Source organism: Cottoperca gobio, chromosome 15 (genome assembly GCF_900634415.1).
Source record: "Cottoperca gobio chromosome 15, fCotGob3.1, whole genome shotgun sequence".
NCBI lineage: Eukaryota > Metazoa > Chordata > Actinopteri > Perciformes > Bovichtidae > Cottoperca > Cottoperca gobio.
The window spans coordinates 7,446,677-7,465,749 of NC_041369.1; the positions used below are offsets into that span (position 1 = coordinate 7,446,677).

At 41.9% G+C, this 19,073-nt stretch overlaps 2 protein-coding genes across 2 annotated transcripts in view; one reads left to right on the forward strand and one right to left on the reverse strand.

Annotated features, from left to right (window-relative positions):
• Nucleotides 1-19,073, reverse strand: part of cdh23 (cadherin-related 23) — a 165,622-nt gene that overhangs the window by 18,468 nt on the left and 128,081 nt on the right. The window contains exons 31-38 of the mRNA XM_029449357.1: nucleotides 18,598-18,733; nucleotides 16,536-16,924; nucleotides 16,083-16,184; nucleotides 15,932-15,934; nucleotides 15,614-15,763; nucleotides 14,834-14,962; nucleotides 14,315-14,443; nucleotides 13,887-14,114 (exon numbers count right to left, since the gene is read on the reverse strand). Coding sequence (XP_029305217.1) covers nucleotides 13,887-14,114; nucleotides 14,315-14,443; nucleotides 14,834-14,962; nucleotides 15,614-15,763; nucleotides 15,932-15,934; nucleotides 16,083-16,184; nucleotides 16,536-16,924; nucleotides 18,598-18,733 — 1,266 coding nt within the window. The remainder of the gene's footprint in view (nucleotides 1-13,886; nucleotides 14,115-14,314; nucleotides 14,444-14,833; nucleotides 14,963-15,613; nucleotides 15,764-15,931; nucleotides 15,935-16,082; nucleotides 16,185-16,535; nucleotides 16,925-18,597; nucleotides 18,734-19,073) is intronic.
• Nucleotides 243-12,849, forward strand: vsir (V-set immunoregulatory receptor). Its single transcript, XM_029449358.1, has 7 exons — nucleotides 243-515; nucleotides 6,877-7,293; nucleotides 7,567-7,617; nucleotides 7,710-7,820; nucleotides 8,109-8,136; nucleotides 8,723-8,898; nucleotides 11,063-12,849. Exons 1-7 carry the CDS (start codon nucleotides 428-430, stop codon nucleotides 11,098-11,100), a joined length of 909 nt encoding a protein of 302 aa, XP_029305218.1. The 5' UTR covers nucleotides 243-427; the 3' UTR covers nucleotides 11,101-12,849.

Consider the following 19,073-nt stretch of genomic DNA (forward strand, 5'->3'; position numbering starts at 1 on the left):
ACTGGGTGCTCTGTGTTTGCAAGATATGGACCTTTACTACACAGGGGGTCTGTTGAAAGACATTATGGACTATGTTTCTTCAGTGAGACCCATAGTGGGGACTTCACGTCGAGAGAGAGAGAGAGAGAGAGAGAGAGAGAGAGAGAGAGAGAGAGAGAGAGAGAGACTGACAGCGGGGGGAGGAGCTGTTGCTCGCGTATCACGTTGCTTTTGCGCTGCAAAGTTCAGAGGGATCAAGTCAACTTGGAGTAAGGGGATTGTCAAACACTTCTCTGTGTTTTGGTGTAAAGTTGAGAGAGTTTGTGTAGTTTTGAGAGAGAGGAGAAAAAGGGTTTAACAAAGACTTCTGGTAGACATAGTTGATGATAGTCTGAGTAAAACAGCGTTCTTCTACTTTTTTTATTTTATTTTTAACATCCAGACAACCATGGAGAGGGACTTACCCTGTTGGACATCACCCTGGGGAAAGAAGTCCGTGCTTTGGTTTTGCTTGGTTTTGTTTTACATAGCTGGAGGTAAGCACGAACAATTCCCTCTGACATGCACTCACCCATTCAGATCTGTTTAATGGGCTCATCCAAATGCCCCGGTGTGAGACCTTGTTGACAATTCTACACACCAATTAACTTCAATCACTGATGGGAAACAACAGTTTTTGTTTTCAGCACGCAACGAAACTTCAATTGACACACACGACATAAGATAGCTTAAGTGATCTCGATGTGAGTTTGGACGGATACAAGTAGCAGAAATATCGCGGGCGGTAAGGCAGGGACGCGATGCGTCTGAAGGGTGGGCGACATAGACGGTGTCAGAGGACACATCACTTTTATATGACAGGCCTAATATGACCTGTAACTTCATTGTACAGCTCTTGGGACCTTCGGTAGCCTATTGCGCAATTTAAACTGTTTAAAAAACGTATGTTTCATGCTTTTCAGAAACATGACTGTAGTCGGGTTTTTTAGTTTTTTACTGACACTTCTACAGTGAAGACAGTTTAAAGCTTTCTTTCTTCGTTTGCTGCTGTTGTTGTTTTGAGGCAGAACGTCTGGTGTGAAGCTATTTTAAAGCCCCACCCCACGGGACGTAGTGTTGTGTAAACCCACTTTATAATCAGCCTTTACAACATCGCCGCAAATTGGACGGTGGTCTTTGACGTTTTTAGACATGGTCAGAAATGTAAGCCTACACAATTTGGCAGTCACACTTGCAATGCCATTAGTAACGCTTTCCCAAACTATGTGCGCCTGTGCAGGATGCGTTTTAGTGACATCCAGTCATTTCCCCCCCCCGACCATAGACTGTATAAAATAGCCCCCGACTGGAAAAAAAAAGTGTTGCTACATTTTTACAGAACTCCCGCGTGTTTTCTTGGGAGCTGTAATCAAATGCGGTGATTTAGTTTTCAAGGACTTTGGCATTTCTTCAAGTGTAGGCAACTGACGCAGGAGGAGACGGGAGAAGCAGCTGTTGCCTCCGGGGCGCAGGGTGCTTCACTTCAAACGCCACGGAAACCTTGCAGAGGTTATCAGTTTTCGGCTTTAGGATTTGGTCTGTTTAGATAAGCTCACGCGATAAGTCCGTCAAAGGCAACTAGTGATGTTTACTGAACTTTTTGGCTCACCCATCATGGACAAAAATCTTAGAACATGTTAAATATTTGTAAGATACTAAGATACCCAGTAACAACTAATTTAAAGTTTATTTTGTAGCCCAGGTTTAAAGTATATTGTGCTTTGAAATATTTATGCCGGCCTGTAAAACTCAGAGGCTCCAATAAAAGAGCTACAAAGATCTAACTTTAGGACTGCACATGCCCTCCCTTCAGCCCTGTTATGTCTTCTTTGTTGGGTAGTTTCCTTCCTCTCACTCTTTGATGAAAACAGCTGTCTGTGCCACCGCTGCCAATAATGGGTTTCTCCTCCACAAAACAGACAATAATCAGTGCCTTTAGTCTTTTCCTCTCAGTCTAGATAAGCACATAGCTCCCTATGGAGGACAATGGCACAGTCAAAAATGGTCAATAAACTCCACAGGATGTGACTGCTCGCTCTTTCTGTCTCGACTGTTTTCACCTGCTGTTGTGACAGAGCTTGTGTCGTGCATTGATCCCCTGTCCTAAATGAATAAATCATTATAAGGGTGAAACGATAATAAAATGGTTTCCTGGGTCAATCTCATCGACAAGAACAGGCCAGGGACACACAGTCAGTGCCTGTGCTAATGTGCAGCAGTTGTGTGGGCATACTGCATGCGCATGAGTAATAACAGAAATAAGAAGATTATGGAGGAAGGGGAGCTCCCTCGTTTTTTGTGATTGTTCTGGGTAACATCCTTTTGAATGTCTGACAAACATTACAAACAATCGCTAACATCATGGCGTCTGATGTTTGATATGCAGCGAGTATGACAAGTAAAAAATCCCCAAATACCAGTGGCCTTCATACTTCTAGTTAGGTTGTGTCTCCCACACTGGTGATTATCTCAACAGCCGAAGAATACGGCATTGACCGTCACTGATAGGGCCTTGACTCTGCTTCCAGTCACAGCAAGAAAAAACATCACCTTGATGTGCTTTGGTCGGTAAAGATCTAACATACTATAATAGAAACAGTATAATAAGATAATCACAGTATGAAAAAATCCCCTTAATGCGGAAAGCAAATTGGATCCAAGAAGAGAGAGGAGGCAGGCAAACTAGTTGATAATAACTAAGTCACTTTGTTAAAATTCTGACTCTTACAGTTTCAAAGGTACAAAATGGCTCATTTACATTTTCAAAATGACATTTCAGCTATATTGTTGCAACAGTTAAAAGAAGAAAATGTTGTAAACATGTTTATGCAGCTGTTATTATACAACCCTTTAGTTGCGTGGCTAAATGTATGAAGTCAATTTAGAGGAAGAGGAAGTTTGAAACTGACTGAGTGAGCCCATTATTTAAATAGCAAATATACAAATACAATTATTGCAAATTGGCTCACAAAGTAAATGACACAGCAAATGACTGTAATCAAATGACATGGATCCCTGTGTATGGTGACCTGCACCACTGACCCTTAACCATTTCCTTTTATTACTAGGTAGAGCCTGAAGTGCTACATTTGAACACTTCCTGTTGCTGAAAAGATGCTTAATGCCAGAAGCTTCAACTGAAACTCTCGCACTTTCTGTTTATGTGTGTGTGTGTGTGTGTGTGTGTGTGTGTGTGTGTGTGTGTGTGTGTGTGTGTGTGCATGTGTGTGTGTGTGTGTGTGTTTGTTGAGGGGCTAATCTGGGATCTTCCTGCTGGTTTCATTAACACCCTGTAATGGGCTGGATAATCATTACCATTACAGTAGGTGTGCAAAAGGGTGGAGTTTGAGGTGTTTGTGTGTGTGTGTGTGTGTGTGTGTGTGTGTGTGGGGGGGGGGGGGGGGGGGGTTAGCTTGTACAAACACAGGTAGAGAAGAACTCATGCAAGTGAAAGGATACAGGATTTACCAGTAAGGTATGTTCACTAGTCTGCACCTCTTCAATACAGAAGAAGAAGAAAAAATACTCTTGCAGAAAAGTAGTTTAAATGGTTAAACTTGGGGTAGTTTAAGCAGATATGGAGACATGTTTAATACATTCACACAGGCTATGCTGCGTGTCTGAATGTAAAAGCTGTCAGAGGCAACATGTCCTTAACAGGTGGCACTCGGGCTTACAACAAAGGAAAGCCTGTGTCTGGGCCCTGAGGAGCTATCAGGATCCTGAGAACAGAGACCAGAGAAGGAAACTTAGATCCATGATGGAGCCACAACACAGATGTCTGGTGTATACAAGTGACAGAAGTCCTGTTTGTTCCAGGCTAAGCTTGCTGTCAGTTTACACCTGGTTGCAACCACATCAAGACAGCTCAGATAGTGCTGACACTGTGGTAACCCCACCCAATTGGCACAGAATATGATACACATAAATATAAAAAACTATTTTGTAAAGTTCTGGTCTTGTCAGTAAGAGATACCCAAAACACGATACTTAATTGTGTTTTGGGTCTCGGTTAGGCAAAAGTTAGTTAAATGTAAGGGGGGGGGGGGGGGGGGGGGGTGGCGTGCTTATATATAAAAAAAAAAAATTCCTCTCCTTTCCTCCGCTCTGTGTTTGACTGTAGGTGTGTGCGCACGTGTGTTTGTGTCGGGAGCGAAGCCCTGCCCTTCGCGAAACAGAACTCAAAATTGTCTGCGAGCCATATGGCGTCATCGAAAGAGCCATAAGTTCCCGACCCCTGCTGTAGAATATGATTTTACACATTCCTGCCTAGCTTTTTTTTTATTTCGAACAGTTGCATTGTAAGTATTGTTAAATAGTATCTTTTTAAGTTTTTGTAATTTTTTTGTTTCTTGTCTTTGCAACAATACACCAAAGCAAATCCTGTGTATGTGAATACGCAATAAACCGGATTCTGATTCTGAAATCCATCTCCGAGTGTAAATAGGGCTTGAGAACCCATGGAAGAGTTGTCAAATAGAAAACAGGGAGGAAGGCAGGGCGGGTGTGAAACAGGAGAGGAGAAGGGCTTCCCCTTCCATTGTCCCACCACGCAGGCCGGAACAGCCGTGGGGGCAACAGTTTCACTTTAATCACCCTCCCTGGTCTTCCTATTGCTTTTCCTAGCTCACAATGGCTGTTGCAGAGTTCATTGCATTCACAGGAACAGGGCACGTACGTTACACTCTGTGACAAATACACAGGATGCTTACTGAATATACAAACTTGCACCACTAATCAAGTGGCAAAGGTCGTTAGGTGGGCAGCTACTGTATTTCCTATCCAGCAGAGAGTAATCCAACTACTTTAAGCGCTGGTATTGACCATTTAGACTAAACATATGTATGTGCTTCCTTGTTTATGTTCTTGTTGACCCAAAAGACTATTGCATGTTGCTTAGGAAAATAGTGGTAGTGAATAAAAACAGCAAATAGTTAGCTGCTGCTCTTCTGCTCTCTATGGGTTTAGACTGTTACAGTCCAATCTGTGATGTAACGGGGTTTTGCCTTTGACAGCAGATGGAAAATACCTGCAGTGACATCATTACTGATTGCGGTGTGGGTAAAGGTGCAACCTGTTTGAAATGATCAGCCCATAAAGAGCCGTGCAGCAGCAGCAGCTGTAGCCGTTCAAATTCAGTCTTGAGTAGTAAGATGCCAGAGAGGAGGAGGAGTGGGACCAGAGTTCTGGGACGAGTCAGGAAGGAAGTCCACTCCCCAAATCTTGGCACCAACCAGTCACCCTCCAAAAATGCACACATATGTTTGGTGCAAACTATCTTATCCATGGTGCAACTTCAAAAATACATTTACATTGCAGTACAACCCCCACACATACTTCAAACTCACACTCAACGCAGCCTTCCCGTCTTCCTAGCAGCACTCAGCACTTTTGGATGCTAAACCACAAACTGTTACAAACTGTTGGATGGTAGTGATCTATTCAAGCAGACAAATAGTTGTCTTGTTGTTTTTTCATGCTGGATATATGGGAGTCAGTCGTGTTGATGCTGCATTATGGGCTGTGTAGTGTCGGGGCATTATGATGTGTCTGCATTGTTTTTTAAGTTTAGAGACTGCTTAGCCGGATGATATGTTTATTTTGTTGTGCTATTGCAATGAAATAATCATTCAGTGCACATAGTAAAGAGTTCGGCTATTGGTGCATTCTACAGCCACACTAAAGAAGTCAGAACAGGATGTGGTTTAAGGCAATGTGTGAGAGAGAGGTTTATGCAATATGTAAGGAAACATCTCACAGCTGTCTTTTTGGTTTCCTGAAAGTACATAGAAGGTATGTGCAGAGAATCTGTGTAAGTGTTGTTGATCAGAAAAAGGCATCAGTCTGATTTCTATACTTTGTCTAGTTTGATGTCCTGTCATTTTCTCGCTCAAACAGACAATTTAACTCCCACAGGGGGTTAGTATATTTACTTTAGCCAGCAGACCATACTATCTCTAACCACAGTACGAATATACAGAACTGGAAACTAACTGTGCTCTCCAAAATGCACAAAAACCAAGGACGCATGTTGTGTGCAGAAATAGGCCATGGAAAATTGTCTGACTTCAGCTTTAAACCCATGTTGAGATTGTTAGTTGCTATAATTAGTTTTTGCACTGTGGTTATTTGTGTTATGACTCGTGGTACTAGCTAGGGACTCCATTGCACTCAATTTAAGCCAAACCAAAGCAATGTCATGTGAATAGAAATGTGATTTACCAAGCAATTTCCTGTTTGAATATATTAGGCTATTTTATGATATCAGGGCTGCACCTTTACTGATCTTTAATCTCCTTTAAAGAAAGATTGCATTTACCAAGGAACATAATGGTGTACCTGCATTAGTATAAATGTATCTACGTATATTACCATTACAATATTATTGTTGGCAATTATGTTTTACTCTCAACCTTTCTTTGTTCTGGTTTATATCTAATGTTTCATGCAGTTTCTGAATATAAATCTCCTGGATTGTGTACCTTGGGAAAACTAGATGCCACTGCCATCAAACTATACACTGTGGCATGTAATATTTTTACTGAATATACTCACTTCTGTCCTCTGGTTTTTCTTTGTCATCTTTAATAAATATAGAGGATTTGTGTTCCCTGCATTGAGCTTATCAGGCACTTCCTGTAATTCTTACTGCATACAAGCCCCACCTCCTTCACTAGCATTGGCAGGCTCTAAAACCTGATCATCTCTAACCTAAAGCCTTTCATTGGTAAAGCTGTTAACAGTGGTACACAGCCAGGGAGTAAGGCCTGTCTGAAAGGTCTAACTCAGGGAACACAAGTTGATAATAATGGTTATATGCGTTACCTACATTCTACCATACCGATCTTTTCTCTCTAGGTAAAGGTGAGATGTCCCACGCCCACTCCACACTGAGTGTTTCAGCTCTGCACCTGACCTACATCTGTCCCGAGGGTGCAACCGTCAAACTGGTGTGTGCCCAGAAAGGTGCCGCATTGTACAACACTGATATCTTGAAGCAAAGCTGGCTTTTCACACCCCACAGAGATCAGCACTGTGCAGGACGGACGGGTCCGCGGCATACTGTCATTGGTGGTCATTCCCGTGGCAACCACAGCTTGCCGCCTGGGTTGCAATTTGGATCTGCAGAGCACAACTTCTGGGTGGTTCTGCAGAATGTGACCAGCGCCGACCAGGGTCGTTACTGCTGCATGGTTCTAGACATACAGCGGGACCATAAGCATGGCATCCTCCTGCAGAAACCCCACAGCCACGTTTTACTCCAAGTCACACCATGTAAGGACATCAAATGTATGGGTGTGAATGTGTAGTAAGTTAGTGTATGGTAAACTGGCATTGGAAGTTAACTTCAATTAATCATAGTGAAAGTAGAACAAGATCATTATCTAAGTTTCCCTAGATTCTATGTAATGTTGTTTATGAACACTCATTGTCGTCTACAGCATTGTGCATAAATATCGTATGCTGATGTTGGAATTAACAAACCCAGACCAATGCTACAATGTAATACATTGTATATGATAAACAATGTATTTGTTCTCTTTCCAGGGAGCAAAGGATCCCAAAACTGCACTATTCAGGATTCCACACCACCTGGAGGTATTTCACCCTATTCAATCCTTCATAGCAAATGAATGCCTGGTCAGTTGTTCTGTGTATTTAACTCACAGCCTCTCTGTTGCTTCCCTTAGGCTTTGCGCCAGTGGCCGGGGCCATCGCAGCCTTTATCTTGACTCTGCTTTTTCTGCCTTGTATTCTGGTGCTTGTATACAAACAGAGGCAGAGCACCCCTTCGAGTAGACGTACGTATTACACGCACGCGCACACACACATACACACACACACACACACACACACACACACACACACACACACACACACACACACACACACACACACATTTCCGCATACATGCTATGGGTCAAATATAAACTGGGCTCCCCACAGTGTTTTCCTCACACATGTTTCCTGTTGGTGAGGAGGATTAACTGTATTTCACACAGTAGGAAGCCCATTCACACTCTATCTGTAGTGTTCCGCTCTGTTTCAATTCACTCACAATGGCCCATTTCCCGTTTCCTCTCTCCCAGGTGCACAAGAGCTGGTGAGGATGGACAGGTATGTTTTCCCACAGTCTATCAGGCAGCTGGTTTCATAGGCCAGCTTCAAGCTGCTCTTTGGAATAATAACACTGTGCACATGGATATTACGCTATGTAGTAGTCACTACATTTCTTACACAAATGTGCATAATTCCTATAAACGTTTGCTAAAGATATAGCTTTAAAACATCAATGACTCATTACTACATTCATTTGAAGACATAACCTTAATTACTGTACCACAAAATGGACTTCTGCCCAGAACATTTGCAGTGTTTTCTTGCCTTTACACTGTATGTTATGTTTTGTGCCACTGAAATGTATTTTGTGGGAAATATATTGAATTACTTTACAGCACTAAGGGAGACAGTTTAATGGCTCACAGCAGGGAGACTGCACAGTCATTAACTCATGTGCCATAACAGCCTACTGCAAAACATATTAAAGTATTAAAGCCATGATTACTGCTAGAATATAAACGTGAAACACATACAGCTTTCAAAGGTCTTAAAAAACAGATGAATATTGAAACAGTTTATTGCATCATATTGGCAACGTCATACTCATGCTTCCCTTTTGTTGTGTGTATGTGTGTGTTTTCAGTGAGTCTCTTGGACATGACAACCCTGTGTTTCTTGGAGGATCACCGCAGATTAAGACCCGTACCGTTTCTCAGATCATGACCAGGCAATCCTCAGAAACAGGACGGCACCTGTTGTCTGAGCCGGGAACACCTCTTTCTCCTCCTGTGCATGGGGACATATTCTTCCCAATAGAAGGTAGGAAACACACACACACACACACACACACGCACGCACGCACGCACACACACACACACACACACACACACACACACACACACACACACACACACACACACACACACACACACACACTATACGTCCTGACAACCCAACAGCAACTCATACTACAGGGAACACACTACTCAGGCCAAGTCAGAAAGATTGATACAAGCTTATCAAACAACATGGAATTACATCTTTTCCTAAAAAAAAAGTCTTGAAAACGTCATGAGGTCAAAATTGTGAAGGAAAGTTGTGAAGGAGAACTCATAAGGACTTAGTAAAAGACAACCGCGGGGCTCAGAGCTCACGCTATGCAACGTCGGATGTCTTTAAGTTGTTTTTTGAAGGAAGTTTATTTATAACACATAGAACATGAGAGTACAGTAACAAACTCCATGCTGTACAATTCAAGTAAGGATTCCTGTCAACACAGAATCACACCTCCTAAGTAGGATTATTTCAATGTATCCATAGTGTCGACATCTGAATGGTGCGTCACTTTAAATGTTGCTGCTGCAATGAATTGTGGCATTGCATTAGCTCCTTTCCTTTGGTAACGGATGGTCCAGTGTTCCCTATGCTAAAGAAGATAAGAAAGGAAGCATTGCAGCACCTTTCCTTAGCATTTAGAGAATTCGACTAGCTCTTATAATGGCTGCCACTGAGATACTTTTGGTTCATTTCACCCAGTTAGGAACCTTCCAAAGCTATTCGACCGCAGTCTAAATTCCTCAGCACAGTCTGGGACATACAATTAGCTAACCCATTCTACATTTTGTTCAGCTTTGTCCTAAACCTCTCTCTGACAAGCACCATAACATAAATAAAGCAGAGTATGGGTTATCTCACTTTCAGGGGCCATGGCTAAGAAGTCTTTCAGTTTAGGAGTGAATGTGCACTATATCCAATGCATAAACTTCACTTCCTTCACATTCTTGTATGACACTGAAATGGTGAAACACACTTGAGTAGTGGCACGTAACTGTATTGCACAAGGAAATACTGCACAGTTCTGGAAATACCGATTTCCAAATGTACAGCCAGGATGTTAAAAGACTCTGATGCAATCAAAGAACGACTTTGCGTGCTTCTGCTGTAACATCCTGCAAATTGTAGAAGTGTTGGCGAAAGGATGCTCACATTCTTGTGCAAAATCGCACGCTCACACTCAAAACAGCTGGGTTGAGTGTAATGTGACAAAAAATAAAATTCTGTGAAGGGAGTTTAATTTCGCCCACACAACTGAAACCATCTCCTTATGCTGTCATCCTCTGAATTCTTCTCTTGCCTCCCTCGTAAGTCATTCTCCACCCATCAGCACTCTCATTTAACACTAATGGCCCCTTCAACCGTTCTCTCAGACTCGACTTGAAATAATACTGAAACATTAGTTACGGTGAAGGGGTTCAATTCTGAGTGTTTTTCTATTGATTCCCGGGGCACCTGTACAGACATTCCAGGCATACTGAGGTGTATTGCCCCGTTTCCTGGCAGCACGGTCTATGATGTTACAGAGGAAAGGACAAAACCAGACTTACTGAAAATCCACCCTAAACCATCACATACACTATTCCTATGACCTTGAACCTTGCGTACAATAAGTGACAGTGAGTAATTGACCCAAGAAAACCCCTGATATCTATTACATTTGTCACAGTGGATTTCCCAGTATGTGATCATTTCTTTCAGTGGTCTTGAAAAGTTACACAGAATACACAGCCAGTTCTTTTCTTCTGCTGAGGGTTCTTGTTCTTCTTGTTTCCTTGTTCATCTTTTTTGGCCCGCTGACCTTTAGTTGAGCGGAATTTAACTAGCAGCAGTTCCCTCTTATCTTCAACGTGTCGCAATTCAGACCTGATGTTCTGCTTTTTAATGGGTTTCCAACTAAAACATCTTGTTATGAGAAATGTATCAGTCTATCTGTGTGCTTGTACGATTCTATGGAGTAGGAGGTTTGGAAAACAAAACGCTGATGTGTGGCCTTTGACAAGATCTTTTCGCATTTTGGGCAGGAAGTGCAATTTTGAAGGCGTTAACTCCCTCATATCTATTTTTCCACAGGTCAGCACAGTGCAGGTTTAGATTACCCTCTACATTTTCTATGCTCTCACTAACCTGAACTGTTTCCTATTTCCAGACACCATCTTTGAGTCTCAAGACTTCATGCAGGTTTAAAGGGGGCTGGAACCTGCTGACCTGGAAACAGTCCTGCAACTCTCTTCCTTTTCTTTCTGCCTCCAGAGCGATGTTGCCCTTATCAGCTGTCTCACAATAACCTCTGCTGAGATTGTCGTCTGTACATTGTCTGGACCGCAGGAGGGAACAGACTGCGTTTTTTATTCAAAAACTATTTACGCCTGCAACAACAGCTGGAGGCCAAAAGCAAACTTTTGCTGGTTTGCACTTGAGTTGTGGCGGGGGCTGGGTTGTGTGTGCGAGGTTTCATCTACACACAGACAATGACTCATGGACCAACAGGTGCCGGCTGCTTGAAAAGACTCTTTAATTTAAACTCTGGTGCGGACCAAAGAACTGTTCTGGTGCGGTTTGTTTGTGATTGATAGAGCTGTCAAAGAAACTCATACAGTGACATAAGATAATTTGGTAACCATGGTATGTTTATCACTTGCTGTCAGTAAACTTGGTTTTCATCAACAATAAACGATGACATTCATCAAAAGTGTTCAGTGTGTGACCATGTCTCACTTCAGCTGTAATAAGTCAGACCACAAAATGGACTGGAAATAAAAAACAACAATGTGTAAAACATTTTAATCGACCCACACGTATGAAGGCGACCGAAGGTTTTCTCTCATCCATGTTATTGTAATAAAGTGCTCTAATAGCTTCATACCAAAGGAGGCTCAAGCATCAGAAGTCTCAATATTCATGTACACGTTGAGAATAATTTGTTGTTATGGCATTACACTCTTCCTCTGTATCATTTCCACTCAGCTTATTTTATCTTCCCTCTTCGCTACCTCAGTTATCGTCAGCTCTGCTGCTCTAAATACTCACCTTCCTTCCTACTCTCAGAAACGCAGCACTTCACAGTGGCCTTAAATATATTCAAAAGGTATGTAGAAAAAAAGCTGTTGGTTGTTTTTGTTAATAAATGGTCATGAATGTCATTCACGCTCATGTAAAGTTGAAAATGTAAGAATAAAATGCTTATTGATTTTCTCTTGAATGTAACAGATTCTTATTTAGAAAACAGCCTCATAAAACTGCTCAATCACTGCCATCTCAACACTGTCTTTTGAATCCTTTTTGTTCTGTTATCATTTGAGTTATTTGATAGCATGTGTATATTAGTGTTTATTCCTGTTTTGTGCGTGCAATGTGATGTAAATAAGTAAATGCTATTTAGCACATATGTGGAGGAATGGCATTGAAATGTTAACCAAATCATATCAAGGTAGATTGAGAGACAATAAGAAGTGATTGCAAATGATTGTAATGTTATTATTACGCAGGCTGTGTGTGATTGTTCGAAACCACTGGTGTTTCTTTCATATTGAGATTAAATGTGTACAGCAGGTGCTCAGCGGAAATGACCTCCAAATGATGTGTAGCAGGTATAAGACAGGGTATTACGTTTGTATGTTTTCTTCTATATTAACATTTAAATACTATGATAAATAGTCAAGTCGAGGTTTGAGTATTTGTGCTTTTGAGTGTTCCTGTGTGTGTGGGTTTACTCGGGTTACAGTTTAAAAAATAACTTTGTGGTCTGGTGTTCTGTGTGTGCATACATGCATGCAACTCTGCATCTGAATGTATGCAAGTGTGTGTTTTAAACTGTAAAAACATTAGACACAGACATGGAGCAGTGCTGCAAAAGCACATTTGTTTTACGGTATATATTGCGTTTAAATAGTTTTGGTTGTAGCTTGTATAATAAAGTGGAGCTCTTGAACCTTACAGCCATGTGTCTAGTCTTTGAAATCGTAGTTCCTTTCAACTGGCAGGTCTCCAAAACTATCACCACACAAGGACGTGCTGCACTTGCTGCCTAGGGAGCCATTACAGACGGAACAAGGTTGTTCCACTCGTGTGCCTCTAAGATGGTGCACACCAGAGGGAGACTGACATTGAGGGGAGAAAATGATAAAACAACCTTAGTATCTTTTTTTCTGAGAGGAGACTGAGAGCTACATGTGAGGAAGGAGCTACCTGTTGCTGGCCATTTCCTTTCTCCAGGGCTTTTTCAACTGTCTTACATTAGCTCTTTGTATCTTACATGACCACATGACCTGCATTATTATAGTTTTGTACATCACATGTCTCAGTGACCGAGACAAGAAAGTTAAAAATGAACAACTCAGGTTACATACAGTAGAACCGTCACATGTTGTACTGTACATAACTCCTTCTGTGCACAAACACATTTTTAAAAGCCTTTTAAATGGTACAGAAAACAGGAAAAGCAACATGGAAATATGACTTGTGGCTTTCCTGTTAACAAACGGATGTGTTTCCTGTGCCTTCACAGCTGATCAGCTCATACAGAAGATCAAACATCCACTGTAATCACTTTGCTGTGTGGGCACACTGTGTGAAGACACAAAGTCTTACTATGTTTAATATCTGAGTTACAGGCTCCTGTATCTTAGTTTAAGGCAGGTAGACAAAGAGGCAGTACACAGACGCACAGAATCCCCAGAATAAGAACATCTTTCAGGTAGTTTGTAGTACAAGGACCGACCAAAGGAGGGCTCTGTTAAAAGATGTGATGCTGAATCCCCCAAAAGACCCCTCGCTGCCATGTTCAAGTCACCATGAACAGATCAGATTGATAGAGTTTACTGCATTATACTGCATACATAAAGGGTGTTTAAAGAAGACTAATACCAGACTACAAATGTGTTGGACTGGACATCAGAAGTGTATCTGGTATGTTGAGATAGATTTAGCATTGTTGTACTTTGGTTGGTTGTTTGCTGTTCCTTGTATCTTACCGACAGAGGTGGCGTGCCGTCATCTTCCACAGTGACAGTGAGTCGGTATTCTTGCTGGCGCTCTCGGTCGGGAGGGGCCGGCCGTGTCACCATGTCTCCAGTCACGCGGTCCATGCGGAAGGTCAGGTCCTGGTTTCCAGCAGTGATGTAATAAAACAGCATGGCGTTGGGACCCATGTCTTGGTCGGTAGCCATCACACTGAGGACTGATGTACCTCCGCCAACATTCTACAATTTGCAGAATAAAAGGAGCCTCGTTATGGATTTCCGGTACGGTGGAATGAACACAAACCATGTGACCGAATAGTTAAACTTGAAAACACAGATTACAATTTATGACATTGTTCATGCTTCTGTTCAAGAACAGGCAAATCACTAGTGGATCAAATGACCATTATGCTCCATGTGATGTGCGAGTGCACCCCTACCTCACTTATGCTGACGTTGTAGCCCCTCTGGCTTTCAATAACAGGTGCGTTGTCGTTGACGTCCAGGATGTTGATGGTGAGAGAGTGGTCTGTGTGTCTGGGAGGTGAGCCCCCGTCAATGGCACGCACCTGTAACAACACACACATACACTGGTGTATACTAGTATGTAAGTCTGAACATGCATCTGGTCACATAAAAACGGGACAAAGAGATTCAGAGTGCTTTATTTTAAGTGAAAAGATTGGCATGGATACATTTGATATGATTGGACCAGAGTTTGAAACCTAAAAAATATGTCACACATTACGTATGTGTATCATCCAAAACTCACATGACTATGGTGTGAAAAGAAGGCTGCTTATTTTTAGATGAAACAAGTGTGACATGGAATGAGTTTATCTTCGTGTTGAGGTTTGACAGCGAGTCAGGGTTGAGGTGTAAGTGTGTACAATGTGTATATGGCCAAATATAGATATGTGGTGAAAGATGCCTTAACGACATGTGGATTGCTGCCTGACCTTCAGTAGGTAGCGGTCTACTGACTCTCTGTCCAGAGGAGCATTGACAAAAACCTCCCCATAGGTGTTGTTCACCGTCTTGATCTTGAACACGTCCTCCATGTTGCCAGCTACCAAAGTGAAATTGACCTGAGAGAGAGTAAAGAGTCAGAATGAGACAAAGGAAGATAGACAGACAGTGAAATAATTCAAATGTGAATAACAGCTTAGTTTCAGACAGAAACTCTAATCATAATGTACCCGTAATGTATAGTTTATTTGGCTGTGCAGGTTCTAAATTCTGATAAAAATCACCGGACATGTTAAAAGAAAAAATAGGGAGGATAACAGAGGGACAGGAGTGGGCTGGGTTGGATGAGAGAAAATATTACACAAGCAGGGTGTAAGAAGTGTTATGTGATGCTAAACTTCCTGAAAATTGTTATTGGAACTGTGTGTGAGTACATTAAGTGAGTGAAGTTACCTCACTTGATTCACGACATGTTATTGAAAAAAGCTGTGAAATTGCATTACTTTCACTTGAGGAACATGTTTTGTGATGTAAGTAATTTAGTTTAGTGCTGTGAAGCAGTGCACAAGGTTTATGGTCAACACACAAAGTAACATGTGTTGTAAAGGTCTTCTTAGTCATGTCTTTTAGAATTGGCATTCATTACTCATAAAGCTGTAAAAGTATTGGGACAATGATCGATTGATGTTTAAGTGTGGCACATAAGATAATTGGATAATGTTTTTTTATATCCGTCTGAGTGAGTCCATGTGTTTCTTTTTTATTCTCACCAGTCCGTTTAATCCAGCATCTCTGTCCCTTCCCAGCACTACTGCCACTTTTCTCCCCATGGGTGTGTTCTCTGGGATGTCCACTGAAGTATCAGATGTGATGTCGAACTCTGGACCGTTGTCATTCTCATCCAGAATAGTGATTGAAACCTGTCAAGCGTTCAGATCAAATACAGCCTCCATAACTTGCCAAATCAATGAAATACTTACCTTTGAGATTTATTAAATAACCAAAACCTTAAAATACAAGCTCCTGCAGATTAATCCTTCATGTTGCATTTCATACTCTGAGCCATCTTAAAAGAACAGAAGTCTTACCTTCTGCACTTCCAATGAGAGATGCAATAAATAAAAGAGGAATGCCATTAGGTTTTCTATAACAGAGTAGACATGACACATGCTGTAATAAATACAATGTTGTGCACAAAAAGAAGGGAGATCAAATAATACAATTCAAGATAAAGCCTACCACAGTGGAGTCCTTTTTAGGTCCTCCATCATCAGCTACAACAGTCAAGGTGTAGACATCCCCCTTCTCTCTGTCCAGCTGGCCCGTCACTGTGATACGACCCTGAAGCAGCACACACATCAACATACATCTTCATAAACATTTCATACAAGATAGAATCCCTCGAATGTAACAGACAGAAATGAACAGTATCATAAAAATCAACAACACAACATTTCTCATCTATCAAAGGAATCAAATGACTTCAAAGCAAACAAGCCCTTTGATCAGCGTACAGTCATGCAGCAACACGCTTAAATCACCATAAAGAGGTGTTATCAAACCACGTGGCGCTTAATGGCTGAGGCATATTTGACAGAAGGTGGGTGTAATCTTTGAAGTGCGCAAAAAAGAGTCATGTACATTGTGCTCATATCATCGGCGACCTTTTCTTCCACTGCTCCCCCAACTTACCGTGACGCTGTCTATCTTGAAGAGGGCCAGAGCGGAAGGCGACGTATCAGGGTCGAAGCGGTAAGTCAACTGATTCAAGTTGTCGGCTGACTGGGCCTGCACCTGCACCACCTCGGTCCCCGTGGCGATGTTCTCACGAAGCGAAGCCTCGTAACTGGCAGAGAAGAAGGCCACGGCCTCGTCCAACTCATTAAGCAGCGTGACGTAGACGGTGCAGAAGCCTTTGTGGAAAGGTGGAGCCTGGTCAGTGGTCGAGACGTTCATCAGATAGGTGGTTTTGGTCTCGTAGTCCAGGTAGTCCACAGTGGTTACCAGGCCAGTGCTCACGTCAACTTCAAACTTGCGGTCCGAGCCGGACACGAGGGCGTAAGCAACAGCTCCACCATCACCTGAGCGGGAAATAACAACTTTAAAAAATGACGTTTTTTTAACTACTGTGAGAGTTTAAAAAAAGATAAATGTGGCAGTGTGGTGTGGTTAGGGCGCAGGCTGCTGGGGAGAGACAGGAGTGTCCCAGCTGGAGGCCAGACAGCTGAATGGAATCAGGTAATCAGTCACATAATAAATGCATGGTGATGGCCTGGTTCTGGTGTCTTGCAGTAGGCTGGGTCCCAGCAGCGAGGTCGTTTGAAGCCATAGCCCAGCGGTGACACAGGACCACAGTGCAGGAGAGCCGCGGAGCAGCCGAAGCACCTGTCTGTGACCACCGCTTAAGCGTGCCAATTAAAAGTCTGTTTGGTACACTATTTCTTCTCCAATCATCATTCCCTCTACTGTGGACAGGTGTAGTCCACAATACATAACTTGAAAACCTTGTTAATTGTTAAACTAATGCTATGGTTACAACATGCAAACAGATTTTCATTCTGTGTTTGATTTAACACTGTTGTCGACACTCTGCTCTGGCTCTGTTGTGTTCTGTTTCAGGCCTGCTTTAATGTTTTGGAAAATGTATGTCACAGCAGATGTGTCATGATGTGTCTAAGAAACACACCACGGGAAGTGGATAGAGGAAGTCTGCACTGTGGAGCAGAAGTAAAGTTTTAAATGCCAGTTACAGTAAATGTCATTTTTGTGTGTGTTTTTATGTGCTTATGTTGGGTAGTGACATGTAACAGCATTACGTAATTAAATAACACAATAAATGTAATTATAATCTGTTAGTTAATAAGAAAAGATATGTAATTAACATTAGTTACTAGTCAAAATGTTGATTACAAAGGAGTTACATCCAAATATGTCATTTTCAGTACAAAGCACAAGTAGAATACATTTATTCTGTTGCTTTGCATCTTTTCAGCGTGCAGGAATGCCTTCTTTTGGCATATTTCCGGACAACGAAGGTCAAAAGAGGCGTTTGGACAAATTTGAGTGCAATGCTACCATGGTTACAAGGAGCCGTCTCTAATCCATCCAGGTCCCATTCAGGCACAATGCACTCACACTCTGAGCGTTCTTTTTGATTTGTTTTGATTCTCTTGTTTGAATTTTGCCAATCAAATTAATGCGCATTGTGGCCATGTCGACGGACAAGAACGCCTTTCAGTGCTGGAAATTCCACAATACTTTCTCTGACATTACTGTACAGTGTAACGCTTGTTTACCAGTGGTGTCAACATCGAAATGCACAGTATCAAACCTTAGGAAACATTATTGCAGAGTTCTAAACATTAAGAAAATAAATCAAAAAGTAATCAAATGCAATAAGTTACATGACGTAATTAAAATAGTTACATTACTCATTACATTTTTAACAGGGTGCTACTAATCTGTAACATATCACATTTCAAAAGTAACCTTCCAACACAGGACATAACAAGGTAAACAAGTTCTGGTTAAGAGGTTTGATATTCCCCCCACTGGTGTCAGGGTTAGTAGTGACCTGTAAACAACTGACTCACGCCGGTGGCTGCAGAACAGAAGTGGGACATTTAAAGCCTCAGTCAGCAACATATGTCTTTTTGTTGTACGGCATAAGGATACAACCTGATACTGAACAACAGAAACTGAACTTCAAAATCCTGTCCCTCTACTCCCCTCTCTTGACTGATCTGAGACTCACCCGTGTCAGGATCTGTGGCACGCACCACAATCACAGAGGTGCCAATACCAGCGGTCTCCCTCAGGCCCAGACGGTTGTATTGTTGCTGGGTGAACACGGGCGCCTCATCATTGGCATCATCCACATATATGATCACCTGCAGCGGAAGACATTTGTGGCATAGTGATGATCTGTGAGGAATATTCTTACTCTTTGGGAAAGAGGCTTAATCTATCAAATAAAGAGACCACAGACAGTTCAGCCACTGAAGAGGCTGATCTATATGAAGTCCACATTTCTTGACAAAATACATCAGAAGGGGTCGACAAAGTTGTCATTTTTAAAAGCTAGCCACATTTTCCTTTTAAATTGATAAATCTTCATGCTCTATACTGAGATAAGCTAAGATTGAACTTTAGTAATACAGAAATGCCAGAGATTGCTCAAAAATGAAAACAATATAAGAATAAAAAACCAAATACAGTAATAAATATAAA